Source organism: Lepidothrix coronata, unplaced genomic scaffold, assembly GCF_001604755.1.
Source record: "Lepidothrix coronata isolate B3197 unplaced genomic scaffold, Lepidothrix_coronata-1.0 Scaffold250, whole genome shotgun sequence".
In the NCBI taxonomy this organism is placed as follows: Eukaryota; Metazoa; Chordata; class Aves; order Passeriformes; family Pipridae; genus Lepidothrix; species Lepidothrix coronata.
In genome coordinates, this window is record NW_016690430.1 from 776,907 (window position 1) to 797,480 (window position 20,574).

General features: G+C 35.0%; 1 protein-coding gene across 7 annotated transcripts in view; it reads left to right on the forward strand.

Annotated features, from left to right (window-relative positions):
- Window positions 1-20,574, forward strand: part of SCN2A (sodium voltage-gated channel alpha subunit 2) — a 76,573-nt gene that overhangs the window by 38,034 nt on the left and 17,965 nt on the right. For 5 of the 7 annotated variants that reach the window (XM_017835169.1, XM_017835166.1, XM_017835167.1 and 2 more), the window contains 6 exons: window positions 2,420-2,800; window positions 3,910-4,042; window positions 5,563-5,801; window positions 6,667-6,840; window positions 8,582-8,938; window positions 10,543-11,022. In XM_017835169.1, the coding sequence (XP_017690658.1) occupies window positions 2,420-2,800; window positions 3,910-4,042; window positions 5,563-5,801; window positions 6,667-6,840; window positions 8,582-8,938; window positions 10,543-11,022 (1,764 nt within the window). The remainder of the gene's footprint in view (window positions 1-2,419; window positions 2,801-3,909; window positions 4,043-5,562; window positions 5,802-6,666; window positions 6,841-8,581; window positions 8,939-10,542; window positions 11,023-20,574) is intronic. The other 2 variants (XM_017835171.1, XM_017835170.1) reach the window with 1 other exon arrangement.

Genomic DNA, 20,574 nt, shown 5'->3' on the forward strand with positions numbered 1-20,574 from the left:
CTGATCTTTGTGATTTGCTTTCTCCCTCTTTTTAGTCATTACTACTAAACTCATTCCTGTCTTTTAGTCGTCTTCTATTACTGCCTCTGGAAAACCTGTTTCATCCCTTAATAGATCATGAGCATTCATATTCTCTTAATGTATCATTTTCTCCAGCTCCCATTCTCAAAGAAGCTCAGACCTCTTCATCCACTGTTTTCTTATTAAGGACTGTCCTTCTTAGATCAGCCCACGGTGGGAATATAATGTTTCCGACTTTCTATTTCTGCCACTCCTTCCACTCCTGTTGTACTTCCTTTTTCAATAGTATTGCATCCTTCCCCCATCTCACCTCCTTGGTCTGCCACCATTTTGTGTTGTTAACTGTCTAACTAATCTCTGTAAGACTTCATTGCTGAATTTAGTTAGTTTGTGATTCATTCTGTTTCTCACACCTGTATCAATTGACTTCAACTTCCTGTTGAAGACCCATCTTCTGATCCCTTAGGTGCATATTCTTGCCTGTGTCTTCATTCAAACAGCAGCCTTATTCAACTGCAGTTCAATTCATCCATCTTGTGAGAAATGAAGCATTCCTCATACAACTTGCTCTTCTAACCTTTTCATCTCCCAGGTTCATTTACAGCTGTTTGACTATGACAGTCTAGAAATCCCTTCCCCTCTGGTTTTCCGAACTTAGTTCCTTTTCATTCTGGATTCTAACCACTATTACAGAAGTTCCACTCACCAGTTTTTTCCTAGAGAAAACTCAGTTTTGTACCTCATCTTTGACTTTTTCCTTTACTTTTCATTTTCTTTCAATGTAAATGACCATTTTCTTCCTCTTGAAAGCTTATTCTTTCTAACATTCATGATTTTTTGTCCTCTCAATTCTCCTAGTTTAGCTGTGCTTTAGAAGATCCTTTTACCCCTTTGACAGTTTCAAAGGGATTTCCACAAGGCCTTTTGCTAGTTCATTTTTCTATCTCTCTCTTTTTCTTTTTTTTTTTTTTAAACTCTATTCTGGACCCACAACTGTGAATCATGTCTAACTTGGGCCTCTTTCCATTTCCCAATTACCACTGTATTCATCAAGAATGTTGTTGCAAAGCGCACTAACCTATCCCATTGCTTTTATCAAATCTGCTAGTAAACATATTTACCTAAAGAAATTTTTTAATACCATTAAACATACTGTACCTAAAGTTCCTCCCAACCCACCTTGTCTACTTACAGTAAACAAGTGAAATCCCAGCTTTGACTGACCCATGCCAGCATCCATAACCTCCTGTTAAATTTTCAAACTAGTTTCTTTGAGCTCTTTCTGGTATGCTGCCCCCTCATGCTTGGAAGACGCTCCCATGAGTTTTCACAGAACACTTCATTGCTTTCCTCAAATCCCTCTTTAAAACTCTCTTTTACCATGCTGCCTACAGAAAGCTTGACAGGGAAATGACTTCAGGTGAGCTAAGATGACTGTTTATCATACTCATCAATTTGCCTCCTTGTACTCCCTCTCTTTTTGTATTCATCTGTTGTGTTACACTTAGATGATAAATTCTTTACAGAGTGCCTTTTTGTTCTGCATTTTGCAGTACCCAGAACAGTGGGGCTCAGATCCACAAAGATAAGTTGCAGAAGAGAAACAAAGACACTGCTTTGACTGCTTTGTTATGTATCACCTCTGCTGTTCATAGAGGTCTTGGGTGAAATCAGGTGCTAATGCTAATCAATCAAGCAAGGCAATTACTGATATGAATTAAAATTAAGAACATGTAGAATTATTTGTAAGATTAGAGCATTATTTTTATTCTGACCCTGATAAGATCCTCGCATAGCAGAACATTTACTCACATGAGTAAACTGATGAAGATTAGCAAAGCTGTTAATACAAGATTACAAGCGTATCTTTGCATATTCAGGATAGCTGAGACTTTAAAAAAAAAATCAAACCCTTTTTATGGCCTACTTGCCTAGTATCTAAAAAGAGATGTATTTTTTTAAACTAGGCAGTATTTGGGAGCTACCTCTGTGTGCAGACTGAGTCACAGGCAATTTGCCTAAAATTTTATTTACTCAGCCTGTCAGACTAATGCCAACCTGGAGTAAACAGTGTCTAGATACACTTACTCAGTTTGTGAACAGTTGGTAATAACACAGGCAGAATAGCAGAGGAAACAATTCTGTAAAGCAGTTTCTTTTACTCTAATTAAACCAGTTGATTTCATATATCCAAAGTAGTAAAATAACTAGTCTTTGTCTGTCACTTATGTGCTCTTTGTTTACTACCCAAAAGGGAGTGTATTAGGGGGGGACTGTACCAGTTCATTTCTTTGTAGATTACCTTACCCTTTAAGACATTATGGGTTTTTTCTCTATATGAAAATGTTGTATTTTAAAGAATTTTCATCTGATAATAATTGTTTTTATTTGCCTACAGTCTTTGCTGAGCATTCGCGGCTCCCTGTTCTCCCCAAGGCGCAACAGCAGAACAAGTCTTTTCAGCTTCAGAGGTCGAGCAAAGGATGTAGGATCAGAAAATGACTTCGCTGATGATGAGCACAGCACTTTTGAAGACAATGAGAGCAGAAGAGATTCTCTCTTTGTTCCTCATAGACACGGTGAACGGCGCAACAGTAACATTAGTCAGGCCAGTAGGTCATCCAGAACAATACCTGCACTTCCAGCAAATGGGAAAATGCACAGCACTGTGGATTGCAACGGAGTAGTGTCTTTAGTCGGTGGGCCGCCAGCTCTGACCTCGCCTACTGGACAGCTCCTGCCAGAGGTGATGATTGATAAAGCAGCCTCTGCTAGCAATGTAAGGAAGTCTGCAATAGCTCAGGCATGATGTTCTCTCACTGTAGGATCAGCAACTGTTTCTACAAAATTTAGTCACTTTAGCAATGATTACCTTTCTGGCCAAGCTGTGAATGCTCCTTTCATATATTCCAGTTATAAGCTAAAGGAAAAACTGAAATTGTCAACCACTCATTGACTAAATATGTGAAAATACATGCTAATTTTCTGGGAATTAACAGAATTGCATAGTAAACTTAGTCTGTGTAGTCATACACCCATTGATTCATTATTCTTAGACTTAACTGGAAGGTTCTGTACTTGAAAGGATATCCAAATGGAAAAAAATTAATTATATTTACTTAATAATATTTATTATATTTAATATACAATACATTTATTGTATATAATATTATATAATATGTCAATTATATATAGAATTATATCTTTAATATATATGTTTAAATTAATTATATTTACTTAAAATGGAATATATTAAATGAGTATTAACTTCCCACTGACCATACATGAAACTTTTGATGTAACCCTGATACTACAACTTACATGGGTTGTGATAGTGTTCCTGTAATGTTATTAATTTTTCTGTTTTTTTTTTTTTTCTGTCAACATTACTAAATATTTTTTCTTCTATTTCATTTGAAAAAATGTGCTAGGAAATCAATAATTTATTCTAAATTAAGAGTTATCTTAAAATGTAGTTACTCTTTGTTCTTTTACTGCTAGCTGTGTGGGCTGTGCATTTTCATGTTTAGAAAAAGACTTCACTGCCTAATTAGAAAGATATTTATGGCAGAGCTCATTGACAAGCATTGTGAAAAATTTTAGAGTTTAGAAACTGTTTATAGTCTAAAATCTGTTTTAATGTCCAGCCCTGTTTCAGCAAAATACTTAAAAACATATTCTTCAGGCACAAGAGCAATCCTACTGCAGTATATGACTATTTGTTCTATACAAAATTAGGCATACATTAGTGTATTGCAAAGCCACAGCATGAATGGAGCATGGTGTGTGACAGCAGTATTTTAAACCAGTATGCTTCTACAATAATTTAAGTGCTATTCTTATTAAATGAACCATCAATGAGCTATTTTATCGGTGTTTTATTTTCAGGGCACTACTACAGAAACTGACTTAAGAAAGAGACGATCTAGTTCTTACCATGTTCCTATGGACTACCTAACAGATCCTAGTGCAAGGCAAAGGGCAATGAGTATAGCCAGCATGCTTACAAACACAATGGAAGGTATGTAACACGTATCTTTTTGTATGACAGTGCCTTAAAGTGCTATTAAATGTGTGAAACTTTAAGTAGTAGTGGCGTTTTGAGGCAGCTATGTCAGCCTAGAGGGTACAGACAAGAAGAGGTTTCTATATAGAGGTAGGTTTTTTGTTTGTTTTTTAATATGGAACTGCTAAATTTGGAAAAACAGTCAAGCTTGCAGTATACTGATAGGTTTGAGGTAGAAACAGCAAGCTCCTAATTTAAATGCAAGTGAAAACAATTGTTCAATGTAGTCTTTCTCTAGTAAAGTTATGTTTTGGGGTAAAAGCTCTTTTTAGGTTACTGAAATGGCTATGCTTCTTGCAGTAGAACAATCCCCTTCTGCCAATTCAATAGACATACTGTTTCACAAAGGAAGGATCACATTCTTCTTTCTCTAAGACTACATGCAATGAACCTGAATCAGAGAATTAAACAACTATTTGTAAGAAAGGACAAAACATTACTTTGAGGCTTGAATTTCTGTGTTCAAAATAGCAGATTGGAAGGTAATAATAAGCAGTTGTGGACATGTGGACCATAATGCTGTTTAAATAGTTATCTGACTTCAGGTTTGCTCTAAATGTTTATCTTTCATGAGGAAACTTTAAAAAAATTTGTTGGAAGAGACATTAAAGATCACCTGGTTCCAAACCCCCTGCCGTGGCAGGAATACCTTTTTCTGGACCAGGTTGCTCAAAGTCCCATCCAACCTGACCTTGGACACTTCCAGGGAGAGGGCATCCACAACTTCTCTGGGCAACCTGTGCCAGTGCCTCACTATCACAGTAAAGAATTTTTTCCTAATATCTAATCTAAATCTACCCTCTTTCTGTTCAAAGCTCTTAACCCTCATCCTATCACTCCACTCCATGATAAAGAGTACCAGGGCATCTCGCCTGCAGGCCTTCTTTAAGTATTGGAAGGCTGCACTAAAAGGTCCCCTTGGAGCCTTCTCTTCTCTAGGATAAACAACCCCAGCTCTCTCAACCTGTCCTCATAGGAGAGTTGCTCCAGCCCCTGATCATCTTTGTGGCCTCCTTTGAACTAGCTGTAAGAGGTCCACATCTTTCTTATGCTGATCACACTTCTTTTGGTGCTGCCTATGAAGAGATTGGCTTTCTGAGCTAAGACCAATATTGTTAGATCATGTTCAATTTTTCATCCACCAATATCCCCAAGTCTTTCTCCGCTAAGCTGCTCTCAATCCCCTCATCAACCAGCCTGTATGACAGATTTCTGAGACAAATTTCTCTTTTGCATCTTATGTAGCTTATGAATAGTTCTTTTATCTATTGAATCTTTAGTATACTTTTTTCCATTTTTTACAAATTACAAAAGAAGTTGTAGTTTCTTTTGACTGACTGCAGTCTTAGTTTCAAAATATCAACACAATTGATCAACAGTACCTTGGAAAACAGCATTTAAGCTTCAAGGAAATACCCAGGTGATGCTGGAATAGAGAAACATGTTTAAAATGTTATTTTCATTTTTCTCTCTAGAACTGGAAGAATCCAGACAGAAATGCCCACCGTGCTGGTATAAATTTGCTAACACTTGCTTGATTTGGGACTGCTGTACTCCCTGGCTGAAAGTCAAACATATTGTAAATTTGATTGTGATGGATCCATTTGTTGATCTGGCCATTACTATCTGCATCGTCCTAAACACCCTGTTCATGGCCATGGAGCACTATCCAATGACAGAACAGTTTAGCGGTGTGCTTTCAGTAGGAAACCTTGTAAGTCTTTCATCATGTGCCATGTATGTGAAATGCATTTTTATTTAATTCTTCTGTGACCTATGCACAGAAGAAAATGTTGACCAATTTGTAGGCTTGGGATGGTTGAATTTAATTTACATTTAAGCTGTTGACATTTTTGGATTTCACAACTCTTGCTTTACAAAACAAAAGATAGCAAGATTTACTGATTTTTAAAACCTTCAACTTCTGTCATTGAAGCTGGTTAAAGAAATTTTTATTTTCTTCTTGGATGTATAGTTACAAGTCATAAGAAATGTTAGTTCCTTTCCCACAGTTATTCTGCTCCTCACTAGCACCTCCCGAGGTTCTGGGTATTCAGGGAATTGTAGGGGAGAAAGACCCAGTAAGCATGGCAGATTTACTGCAACTCTGCAGGAACTGGAGAAATGGAATGACAGTGCCTTCCACAGGTTATCTGAAGAAGAACAGTTCTCAACTTTCAGTGTAATTTTTTTTCTTAATGAAATAATTGTCCCTATCATAAACTTATCTTTATCACTAGAAGCAAAAAGATGGCCTACATGCAAACATGGCATCTACAGGGCATTAAAATCTTAAGAGATTGTCTGTATTGGCACACATGCATGTTAGCAGGCTAGATAAAACCCTCATTTTCCCATGTACCTCTTTTTTTTCTGGAAACCAACCATTGTAATGCATATGTGAACTTCAAATCTTGAATATTATTCCTAACCCCAATGTATGGCCATATAAAGAAACTATTCAGATTTATCATGAATTGCTTGCTGAAAATATAACTTACCAAAAGTTGATACCAGTAGTTTTACTTTTTAAATATTGTCTCATTAAATTGGAGTAAGATACTGTATTTTCTTTGCAGGTGTTTACTGGAATTTTCACAGCAGAAATGTTTCTCAAGATAATTGCCATGGATCCTTATTATTATTTCCAAGAGGGCTGGAATATTTTTGATGGTTTTATTGTGAGTCTTAGTTTAATGGAACTTGGCCTTGCAAATGTGGAAGGATTATCTGTCCTTCGATCATTCCGATTGGTAAGTATACTAAATAAAATATGTTTCTATGTTATTTTTTTGTATTTGTGCATCTATATTTTGTGTATTTTTCATTAGTACCTTATATATTTGGCTAAGACAGAAGATCTTTTCAGAATTTACAAAATGCTTGCATACCCACTAGATGGCATGTATCTATTATGTTAAGTTTGTTTTACATATCATCTTAGTAACATCTATTTCTCCTTCAAGACATTGTCTTGAATTTCTAGAATTGTCATCAATTCTATTCCTGCAGTAAGTGTGCTTTAAGGGTTAACTTTTTTTAATAGAAGTATCTCTTAGAGTCTTCTCCCTAGATGAGGAAATGAAAAATGCAAGAGCCACAGGCCCTCACTACTTATGCCTGAAGATTAGTAAATCAATTAGTAAATAATGGGTTAGTTAGTAAAAGTTTATTGACAGTTTTAGCTTATAGACTTCCATTGCCAATTGGTTTGCATGGTTAGTTTTAAAAGAGGGTAGTGTTAAGATTTTTCTTTGTTTAGGGGTCTTTCATCACTGCCAGCCTTCTTGCCATCCTCTGCAAGGTCCATCTGCTGTCACACAGCTTTTCTGTTCAGAAGTCACTGCAATATTTCTGTCTATTATTAGATATTCTCTTTCATTAACAGGAGCTTTAAAAACCTTAGTCTTGCTGCAGACTAGGTTAGCATGCAAGTAGATGGCCAAATCCTCTTCTGAAAAGACCTACACAGTAAGAGACATGAAGCTAGAGTTCCTAGTCATCAAGCTGAACTTTTGCCTTAAATAAAGCAAAAAAAATATTTAACTTTCGATAAAAGTTAAATAAATCCCCTTTAAAAAAGGAGGGGGTTTAAATACATATGTTTTCTTGTTCTGTGTGTAACATTATACTCCACTTTGCCAAAAGTCTGATGTCTTTCTGGATTATCTGATATCTGACTTCTCTTGCAGTAGTAGAATTCTGGTTTTAAATTTACATGTATGTATTTTATTTGTATTTCATCTTGTGACATAATATTTAGTTTTAAATTCATTTTAGTATTCTCCTCTTGTCTGAACACTTGCTGTAACTTTCCTGTAATTTCATTTTTGTCTGGTTTAAGTTGTACTTTAGTATACTTTCCTTTTTTTCTCCTCTATGTTGTAGGACAAATTTTGTAAGACACAGTACATTTATTTTAAATGACAGAAAAGATATTGTTAAAGATATTTGTGAGTAACTTGTATGTCTGACATTAACAACTCCAGCTTGTTTCTCTTTCTAGGAAAACTGTTTCTTCTATCTCACTGCCACTTAATATGAAAGTGATCTGGAAGTGTCTATAAATTTATGATCCTATTCCACTGATCACATTTCATATGTGCTCATTTATTTTAGTAATAGTCTCTTAGAGTTAACTAAAGGAGAAAGACTGTTTTGTCCACCTTGTCGGACAAATACAGCTTTTTTGTAAATATCTAAGATCACCAAAAGAGGCAAAGTCTGAATTGGAGTGATAACTGTGATAATTGCAATGTAATTGAAATAAACGTAGAAGACAGTATTTTTGATTTGTTATCATTTAAATCAGGACTTAAGACCTGATGTGTTGTCTTGTACAAAGAATTGGAAACAGAAATTTTGTAACTAAAATTTCTAAAGGTTACATAAGACATGCTTTAGACACAGGGTAACTGAAATATGAAATGTATAGTAGTAAGTTCATTACAATTAGCAGCATGAATAACTGTATACCATTCTTCTGTTTTGCAGCTTCGAGTTTTCAAATTGGCAAAATCTTGGCCAACTCTAAATATGCTGATTAAGATTATTGGCAACTCGGTGGGGGCTCTGGGCAATCTGACCCTGGTGCTGGCCATCATTGTGTTCATTTTCGCTGTGGTTGGGATGCAGCTGTTTGGGAAAAACTACAAGGAATGTGTCTGCAAGATCTCTGATAATTGTGAACTTCCACGCTGGCACATGCATGACTTTTTCCACTCTTTCCTGATTGTATTCCGAGTGCTGTGTGGAGAATGGATAGAAACGATGTGGGACTGCATGGAGGTTGCTGGCCAAACCATGTGCCTTACAGTCTTCATGATGGTCATGGTGATTGGAAACCTAGTGGTATGTAATCAGTGGGGATTTTTTAGAACTCTTAGAACGTACTTCCTATTTTTTATGATTTAGAAATCAGAGAAGAAGACCGGAGGAGGGCTTCAGGAGATCATGTAGTTCATTTGCCTTTTCTCTAAACCAGATTCAAATACACCTTGATCATTTATGAAAAATATTTGTCTGCGTTTTCTTTTAAATCTCAGTAAGTTTAAAACCTTTTTAGCAAGATCAGTGTTGAATTATGCTTAGAGTTAAAAATGCCTTTTAAAAACCCATCTAACTTAAATTACCTTTTACAGACAATTAAACTAACTGGTCACAATAGTGGAAACTGTTAGTCTTCATGACAACATTTATAATATTAAAAGCTTACTGTTTCCACTTTCAGTCTTTTCTTTCTGAAACAAACCAAGCCTAGCTCTTCATTTTTTTCTCATAGATGATGATTTGTAAACTATTTATCCCTTTTGCTACTGATCTCTGAAGTCCTCCTGAACAACATTTTGAATAGAGACCTAAGTACTAATAATGTGGAATAATTATATTTCCATTTCTTACACCCAACATTCCTTGTAGTACATCCCCAAATGACATGAAATTTCTGAACCAGCATTGCTTTCCTGTTGCAGCCTTTATGCCCTTTTCTATAGTGCTTCCACCTTGCAAGTTTTCACACCTTCTGTGTATGTACACTTTTCATTTTTTCTAAACAATAATTTCCTGTACTGCTAGTACTTCAGAATTAAATGTCACATTAATTTTCAATTATTTTACCTGATTTACCACCATTATACTTAATTGTAGTTCTTACTTGTTGAGTGCTAGCATCCCCTTCTCTCTTTGCTGTAATCCAAAATTTTTATAAATATCCTTACCACAGGCATAAATATCAACTCTTACCAGACTAATGTGAGACTCCTGTGATATACCTTCTAAAATATTCTTCAAGTTTGAACAAGAAGAATTGACAAATGTAATTTAGGTTAACTGATTTTTAATCGGTTTCGCATGGTCTGTCATAATTGCATGCAATCCAAATTTCTCTTGTATTTTTGTAAAATGTCATGCAAGTAATTCTGAAATAGTTTCCTGAAATTGAGGTGTATCTCACCTGTGGACCCTTTATCACATAGCAAGTTTTCTTGCTCAAGACCAAAATAGACTCATACATTCTTGCCAAATATAGGTTTATTGTATTCTGAATTAGAGACACTGAAACTATGGTCTGTTGAACAGTAAAAGACTGGTGTCTGCCCATGAACACTACGGTGGATGTAGCTTGGATAAATTACTATATTATGTTGTATCTTGCCTCCTTGTGTCATTCTTCTTTTTGAGGAGCAGATCTACACTACCAGTGTGAAGGAGAAAGTCAAGGAACAGCTCTGATTTTCACTTATATTAGTGAAGTTAAACCAGCTTAAAATGTTTTTGGCCAGATAATAAAATGTGGGGGACAAGGATTATGGACTGGAAAGAGTAGCAGGACAGTGGGTTGAAATAAAGTACTATCTGTGAAATAAAATTTATGTCATGCTGCACAACTCATAATGGAATTGCTTTTATGACTTAAAAATAAGAGATCCAATATATTTTACCTTACTGTCTTTTAGGTACTCAACCTCTTTTTGGCCTTGCTGCTGAGCTCATTTAGTTCAGACAACCTTGCTGCTACAGATGATGATAACGAAATGAACAATCTCCAGATTGCTGTGGCAAGGATTCAGAAAGGCATAGATTATGTGAAGAGAAAAGTGCGTGAATTCATCCAAAAAGCCTTTGTTAGAAAACAGAAAGTTTTAGATGAAATCAAACCTCTTGAAGACCTAAACAATAAAAAAGACAGCTGTATTTCCAACCATACAATAGTAGACATAGGTAAAAACCTGGCCTATCTTAAAGAAGGGAATGGAACTACCAGTGGCATAGGCAGCAGCGTGGAAAAATATGTTGTTGATGAAAGTGATTACATGTCATTCATAAACAACCCAAGTCTCACTGTGACAGTGCCAATTGCTGTCGGGGAATCAGATTTTGAAAATTTAAATACAGAGGAGTTCAGCAGTGAGTCGGACCTGGAAGAAAGCAAAGAGGTAAGACTATTTCTAGATTTAAAATACTATGATGCTTTTCTTTTTTTCCAAGGTTACTAATGTTGAATTGAAATCTCTCTTTAATTCCTTTATAACAGCATATACAAACTTGTAATGTTATTTAAAATGAATTGATGTAAGGTTGCAAGTTTTGAGTGAGATGGTGGTACAATATTGCATTTACAGTAATAATCAAGATGCATAAGACAATATTTTAGAAAATATTTATTTAGTTAAATCTTTAACAAGCAAAGGAATCAATTACTAGCCCTGAATACCAGAAGTCATACAAAGTATGTGTGACTGGTGTGAGTTTCTCCATGCTTATTTCATCAGTGCAGTTTATTTATTCCTTTATCTGCTTTCTGGAGTGCCTCCTGTCAACTCAGCAGTTCATTCAGATGTTTTTAACCTTACTGATATTGTTGGAATACATCTACATACATCATAGATAGGTACATTTGAATACTGGACCAGCATCTAAACAATTTCATATAAATCACTAATAATCCTTCTGATAGTAACAGAACCACTGAAGAAGTGAAGTAATGGTCTTCTGGTAAAAAAAGCTTTATACCTCAGTATAAGATCTTTTCACATGACTACCCATTGTTATTTTCAAAGCTTTAAGATATTTGCATCTACTGAATCTACCTACTCTGACTGTAATAAAATGTACCTCTTTCTGGCACAATGTGATGCCAAGTGAATAAATCCAAGCTAACACTTAGAGAGTTACAGTGGATGCCAAAGCATTATTATCGTGTTTAACCCAGTGGTCTGTCCTGCACAACTGAAAGTGATGGAGGCACACCATCTCAATGGAGTAAGTTTATGCTATGTTTAGTACCAATGCTAGATCATTTGGCATCAGTATGGGTATTTTTAAGCAGTATTGCATGCTGTGGGGTAATTAACAATTAACATAAAGGTTTTCATAAGTGATTTTCTCATGCTTGAATCTTAGGGTATAAATATGGGTAAGATTCAGTAATTTTCACCCTGAGATCCGTTTTTGTACAAACTGTATTACACGTTTAATGTCTATCTCGTATTGGCCTCATTAGCCACCAGCGTGCCTGTAATAAATGTGGACAGAGCCTTCCTTAATCTTCGTTCGCGAAGCCTGGCCATGATGATGATTACACGTTTAGTCATATTTTATTTTTTTTAATCTCAAATGTCTTTATTGTTCTTTTAAATTTTTTTTTTTCTGATTGATTATATTAATATTTATCTTACTCTTCAAAACCATGACTTGGGTGTAGAACAAGTCAGAGTTTATTGTAGTTTAACCTCTACTTTTTCTATGTAATTAAGAGGAAGTTTCACTGAATGTAGAATTTTGGTTGATTCTATTCTATCTTTGTACATAAGATAAGAAAAAGAATCTTCTCAGACACCTTTAAGCCACATAGATCTAGAGCATCGCTCTGTCCTTCCACTGTTCTATTGTCCCATTGTTCAAAACTTATTGCTGCCAAAGGAGCAGCAATTCTATTGCTGATCTGGTGAAATTCCACCCATCAGTGAAGTCATCTGTAACAAATGCATGTGACAGTAATGGCACAGATAATTTTTCTGTCTTTTTGTGAATCATGTACTTTCTTAGTGTAGACCTGGTCCTTCTGGGTTTGTTCGTCTTTTCAAGTCCAGCCTTTTCCCTTCTTAGCAACTAGTGATAGCCAGAGGATGTCCTGCAAGTTTGGGAATAAAGTGTTTTCAGTTCAAGTTCAGTACTAGGAAACATAAATATTTATTGCTGTCTTGATGGCATAAGAAATACCTATCTATCGAGCTGTATTTGTATGTAAGGTTAGTATAGTGTTTTTATTGGTTTCAAGGGTGCTGTCAACCTAAATCTAACACTTTTTATAAAACATTTTAAATGCCTAAATTGGAAAGTGTGAAGAAGATACTGTTATTCTGCAGATATATTATAAATTATATTTCAGATTATATTACTCTGAATGACATTAAAAGAAAATCTGACACAAACACAGTGTGAGATGTTGACTGTGAAATTCCGGTACATTTAGAAGTATGCACCCAAGAAAACTCTTCTCCCTTTGCTGCTTATTTTGTGCTCCCACTCCTATCAGATTAATTCTGATGATGTTACTGATTATGATATTACTACTACTCATGGTAGTAGCAAACCATGTTTTAATTGTCATAAACTTTTCCTGTGCCTGTTCACTTTTAAAAGTTATGAAATTATGTATGTATTAACTGATGGTTATAGATTATAGATTATAGCTCTGATAATTTTCAATTTGCAACTTCTCTGCAAAAATTTGTAATGTGTAATTGGATTCTACCAATTTAAATACTATATGTCATTAATATGGCTGAAAAGTAATTTTAAGTATTTTCATTAGTGATTATTAGATTAATAAGTTGCTGAAGTCTGTTTTTAAAAATGTAATCACAGGACTGTTCTGTACTAGTGGAGTACTCTCCATTTCTTTTACTGAAAATACAGTCGTGCAGAAAATAAATTGTGATTCACTGAACAGTAATAGCAAGAAGGAACTTGCCTAATGATTAAGGCATCTGTTTAAAGAATGAAATCTTTTCCTACTACAATCTATTAATACTTTTTTTAACAGTCAGTAGTCAGTGGCTAAAATATCTTGAAATAGGGACCAAAATCAGATGAATTCCCTGATCACCAATATTCTCCCATTTGCTTCTTTTTGCTGTAGCTCTTTAACTCTTTACTGCACAAGAACATTATGACAGTAGAAGAGATGGAGGATACACCTCATACAAACCTCTGTGCTGCTGGTTAGCAGGGCTGAGTATGACCACAGTGACAATGATGCACCTATTACTTCTTTGTGTAACAGGATGGGATGACTGCTGACTGTTTTCAGTAGCCAAATCATCCCTTTCTTCCAATGGAAGGACCCTAATTGGGTAATTCTACAGGGTGACAAAAAGTATTGAATTCCTATAGGGAAAATTTTAAAGAGGTTTATCCCACATTTGACATGAGTTCCTGTCATTAAGCTTCCCCCATAAAAGGAAGGCTTTCTACTCCACATACCATCTTTAGAAGAAAACAGTGTCCTCACTGCATTCTTGGAGGCACTTAATCCTGTTGTTCTTCAGGAACTGCAAACTGATCAGGTGATAAGACAAAGAAATACATATTAAGTCAGGAATGAGCTAGTGCCAAGCAGTTTTGACTGGTCAAGCTGAAACTTGTCTGAGCATATTCAGGACCAAAATTTCTTACTCTTGCAGAAGCTGAAGGTGAAAAATTGAAGAGAAAGGTTTACAAATTTCAGGAACTTTAAATAGCAACAGAGCAGTAAGCAAAGATTGTGATCATATTTCTTATTGAAATGCCTAGATTTCAAGTAGATTTGAGTCACAAAAGCACATTTTTAAAATATTAATCCTAGTTCCTACTCTTCACTAGATACTGTTATCCATGATGTTTTTGATATAGAGTGATGGCTATTAGTCAGAGGACCAACACTCTTGTCATGAAAACGATCCGTACCAAAAGAAGGCATTTTTTAAATTTAAAAAAAAAAAGTGGCTACAAATGGCTTTTTGTTTAAGGCTTCTTCTTTTTTCCATGCTATAATGTGCCTTACATTTCTGCCCTCTCATGTTTTTCCACTTATATGATACTGCAGTTTCTGAGTTCATCTGCCAGAGACTGCACAAGACAGCCAGAGGCTGACACAGAGCGTGCGTGTGTGCTTCTCCTGGCTTTTATGTAGACGCAGAATACACATATTCACCCTGGTATAGGGCAATAAGCTGAATTTCAACAAAGTAGTTGTGATTTATTAACAAGTTTTAATTAAGTATATTAATGTTGCGTGCATTCTTTATTGTAACACACATAGATTCCAGTATTTTAATGGAAATGTTAACTAGATTACACCTTTCTAGAAACAATACATACAATGTAGTACATACATAGTAGGTGTGAATTAACATGGAATTTTATAGAAAATTGCCTGAAACCTAAGATTAAATTAGTTATAAGAACACTGTGTCCATAAGAATGGCAGTGAGTGAATACAGTGTAATAAGGGAATTAGAGAACAAATTCTAAATAAAACTTTACCATGGAAGTAGGGCTATTAGTAAATGTGGGACCACTGTTGTCCTATATGTAAAGGTCTATGGATCTCAGCTGCATTACTGCTATCCAGCATAGAAAGCATAAAGATAATTTTGCCATTTTAGATGCTTAAGTACTACAGGGATGGTATATATGGAAAATTTTGTAGTACCTGTATGACTGTGTAATAATTAGTTAAAATAATAGTAATAAAAATAATAATAGCTGGTAATAATTACTGTATGCTAAATATAACTTCTAGGCCAGTAATTACACTAAGTTATACCAATTATAAGATATTTTTAAATGGTTTGAAAAAATGGAATCTCCTAATGCTGTTGCAGACACATTAATAATCTATATTTTACTTTAAGCAATATTCAGCGCAAAACACCAGAGGTGCTGTGTCCTGAACTTCCTTTCCTACCGTTCTTACTTCTCACAGGAGTAGAACCAAGCTGGATCAGTCAAGCGAGCAGCTCTGGTGCCTTTTAGCGAGGCAGAGCATCGTGTCACCAGTTTTACACAGGTTACCTAAGCAAGTTATACATCTCTATGTATATTCTACTTAATCACTTTTTAGCGGGTATGGACTGGCCTGCATGCTCCTCAGCTATGATCCTGCCCCATCCATTGCAATAAGTACCAACATGCACAGCTGCTCTCTGCTGAGTCACGGGACTCGCATCACAGCATGGTCAGGCAAGATCGGCAGCCCCAACATTTCTGTGGTACAGATGCTATACTGTCCATGATATTTTAAAAGTATTTTGCAGTGCATGCTATGTACCTTTCCCAGTCTTTATGATATAGTTTTCAGGTTTCTATTTTTGAAGGGTTTTCTTTTGTTCTGAAGGAAGACAGAATATGTAACACATATGCTATGTTTCTCATCAGAAGCTTATATAAGTCCATCTGTACGTCATGTTGATAATGAAAAGCTGCTAACTGTTTTGGAAAACATTCATACTATTGTATTTTAGCTTATAATGGAGGTAAACTTGCAAACTCATGATAGTAATGTTTTTAATTTTCACTTTTTTTTTTTAGAAATGCTTTTCTTTAGTACTTGTATAAGCATTTAGTTATTTTGGAGATTAATATGCAGTACTTGAAGCACCGTTAAGCATGAAATTAACTTAATTTCTGCAGTCAAAGCATGTGACCATAATTTGGTTGAAAGGATTCATGCAAAACTGGTATTTGGCTGGTCAAACATTCAGAGATCAGTTCTGCTCTTACTTACGCCCACACTTACAGGTGTAGAGGTGCAAAGAGAAAACTAATAGTAAGATCTGGCCCAAATTAGTCTTACTATAGCTCTTTAATTTTTGCTCACAAATTAATTACCTCCCAGAACATCTAAAATTGTCTGGCCTGAGAAACTTGAACTTTCTAATCAGTAAAAAATAAAGTTCATCAGTCTAGTAAATAAGCTACTGAGTTTGGACCAAAAAGTCCCCAGCTTCAGTGTGATTTACATCTCACCTATTAAACATTGCCATAATATTTACAACACCACAGCCGTATGACGTTGCTTCCAGTTTGGTAAATCAGTGGAATTAAAATATACTTATTGCAGAGCTTTTTCTCTTTTTTTTTTTTTTTTACAGAATAATTTATCTGATAATATGTATTTTGATTTAAAAATACTCATTATTCAAAGTCTTTTGATGCTCTGAAGAATTTAGGCTTTGTATTGTTTGTGAATTGGTCACACTGTATTGGCATATTGTGATTCATAGTGGATTATGTTAAGTTGTTAATGTTAGAGTTAATTGGAGTTTGCTTGTTTAGTCTTTGCAATCAGAAGTCCCTTACTCTGTTCCAGAAATATCCTCTCACTATTTCTAGTGTGAATTAAAGAGCCTTTTTAAGTAGCTTCCAGTGGGAGAGCTTTTTCCCACTGGAGCATATTTCCACTGCTACTTACGATGCTTTTGCGTTCATACAACTTTTTTGCAAATATTTTCATTTATGAAATGCTCATAAATAAGTAGATAGAAAGAATTTTGAATATTAATACACTACAGAGTGGGCTATAATTAGGGATTTTGGGTTGCAGTATTCACAGCTAACAATCATCACAAAATGGTTTTACCTTGATTAACAGTGTTCTGGTATTTTGTACTGATAGACTTAGTATGCCTGACTGTATAAGAACTAGAAAGAGTGACATCCAGATTCCACTTAATTATACCAGGGGAATCACAGTGCTATTTACCACTTCACTGTTTTTATAGGTGATATATCTGTACTGAAAAAGACTGGATATTTGGATATAATATTGCCGTTTATATCACAGAACATCTCATTTTCATACTGACATCCACACAGCAATGAGAAAATAAAAGCAATGTAACTTCCATTATTTAACATTTTCACAGGTATTTGGGAGGAAAGGAAATTGAAAACAAAACCAAAATGGTGGTTTCTCTTGGTGCCATCTTCCTGCTTGTGTCTGTTCTGCTCTTTGCTCCTTCAACAGCTATGATTTCAACAGCTATTAGTGGCATCCCGGCCAATCGTGAAATTTCAGGCTTTGTTAAAAATGTTAAGCTAAGAGCTGTTCAGCTACTCTCAGATAAACATCTTTGAAACAAAGAAAGAAAGAAAGTTAAAAGTGTCCTGGCTGTAAGTGAAGCAGAATTGTATGAATCTGTGAGATGTTAAGGTTCAGAAAGTAATATTGTAAAAAACTTCCTGACCTAATCTTGGCTGCTGCTTTTTGTGATGCTGCTCTGATAGGCAAGCTGCTTTCCTATCTTGAAAGCTAAACTAAAACCTGTATCTCATACTGTACTGTATTGCTGACTAAAGCATGACTAGCAAGGCTGTTGGTACATGTGATATAAAAGATATATAAATCTCTATGATAATCAGTATTCTGCTGCTTTAGAAACATGTAAGTACTTTTGTCCCCTTACTGTCTTCTGTGTAAAGGAGATGGAGTATCTACATTCTAAGGTTTTGAAAAACAGAGTTCTCTGACAATAATTTCCTTAACATACTATTCAGAAAAAAATCAATGATCATAACTCTCAAAGAGTGTCTAATGCTTGATCCTGATAAATCTCTTATAATATGCATGACTGAGTACTTTCGAAATCTGGAACCATGGTATAACAAAAAGCTTAAAAGGGATTTACTGTTAGATCAAAGCTAACAGTTGAGTTTGATGATTATCTTGTTTCTACAGGTTCATTTTTTTTAAAGGCTGTATACGTGTTAAGTATATAGTCATTGCCTAAATCCAGTTTTTATAATGCAGGTGAGCAGAGAACAATTTACCAGGTACAAAGGTAACGGATATGTTAAGGTAAAGAACCGGGATATGTCAAATACCTAATATATCAGGGTCTGCAATTAGGGGTAGTCTGGCTATCCAGCTGGATTCCATGTGTGAACATTGGCAAGTCACAGTAAGTGGTAGAAATAGTCTTCCTATGTATTAAAGCATATGGACAAAGCATAATCAGCAATAACATGGTCCATTTCCAGGTGATGTTGTGTTGAATACATAGAAATCAGTACAACGGCCCTGCGTCACTTGCTTTATGCCAGAACACGAGTTTGCTGTGGAAATACATGATTGCTACTGAGAAGTTTTCCTAGCATACTGAATTTAACTGATTTGATGAAATCCTAAGATTTTGTATCATAAAACCTTCCTGGCTGTTTGTAATGCATACTGAATTTTATAAATATTGTGTAGCATGACATACAATAAGTTCAACGTTAAACATAACATAGCAAAATGAAAGAAGTAATTATATCTCTTGAAAATTTCTATTTTTTTCTTCCCCAAATGATACTGAATTATTACAGATTGAATTTAGTGAATAATTTTTATAATATCCCTCTTTATATACTGCTCAGGTTGGGGCTAAATTCAGGTATAATAGAGCAGCATGCTGAGGAAATGCTCTATTACATCAACAGAAGAGTTACTGAATTCTCAATGGAATAAGGCATTTAATTGTTGCATTTCAAGTATCAGCTGCTGTCGATTCAATTTAGAATTTTTCTGTTCAGCTTAACTCCTGTGATTATTGTTACAGCTCTGTAAAGGAAGCATACCAGATTTTTAGTGAAAAGAGATGTGTAAAATACAACTCACCATACGTAGTGCCCCACATAAATTAAGATGTCTTTTTGACATTCCTGGTAATTGACAGTTCTACTGATAATTTTCTGCCTTTTCTGTCTGATCTTTTTGATCTCTCCTTATAGTGGATATCTCAATTCTTCCATATTATCTGTTAGTCTTACATGATTTCAGTAATAGGAATTCATTATCCTGTATGTTTATTAAACTAACTGCGTAATATCTGAGTTACTGAACTTTTCGTTTTCTTGTAAAAGAATGGACAGTAGGTTTTTCAAACTTATTGTTTAGCCAGTTCATAATTTTTGTTTGCTCTGCTACTACTACAGCATTCTGCTAGAAATGCTGTCCAGATTGGAATGATGCAAGCAACATTTTAAGAAAACACTTCATAATAAAACCAGATAGTCACTGCTCAGTTTAAAAATAATTTAGTGTATTGTATTGATAAATGGTAATTTTTAACACCATATATACATTTTTTTGGAATGTACCTTGCATTTATGGTATTTCTGGCCTTTCCTCAAACTGATGATTGACTTCCGTTGATGTTTAAATGCTGTAGTTCTTATTTGAGGACTACAGTTTTTATTCCATACTTTCCAGTTTCTCAATTTTAGAGGCAGTATTCCACAATGACCAAACTGCCATGCATTATCTATAATTTGAACATATTACAGTGGGAAATTTATAAATAATAATCTGCAGAAAAGTGTGCATCCACATCTCTGTACACTGGACCTGACCTCATGGATGCTAAAATTTGTGCACAAACGTGAGACATTAATATGTAAGCTGGGATTTTTAAAAAAGTTTAGAGAAAATGAGTGTGCAGATATCACTGAAATTAAGTGCATAATACATCCTGCAATACATTTTTCCATTTGTTTGGTCTTCCTCTAAATTGTGCTCTATAGTGCACCACAGTACACAAAAATCAGAGTTCAGCCTATGTCAAAATCACAACACAATATATTGTCAATGTGATTCAGTAGAATCTGGGGGGGGAAGGAATGAATCTTCTTTTTGTTTGAAGAACATACTGAATATTTGCTGCAATGTAAAATTCCATTCAAATCTTAAGTTACTTTCTGTATCCACAGACTAATATTGTTTACATTTCCTTTACAAAAAACTGAAGCTTTCTCAAAGATGTTTTAAAGGAATAATGCCTCTAACTTCAGATTTAAGTGTCAGCAAAAATACATATCTTTAATGTTACCATGGACCATCTCTGTTTAGTATTAATTCTCTGTAGTCTCTATTCTAAATCTGCTTACATCATTCCCTTTACAAGATTAGCTACTTATCAATGCAGCCATTTTACTGATGTTATACTCCACATAGTGATAAC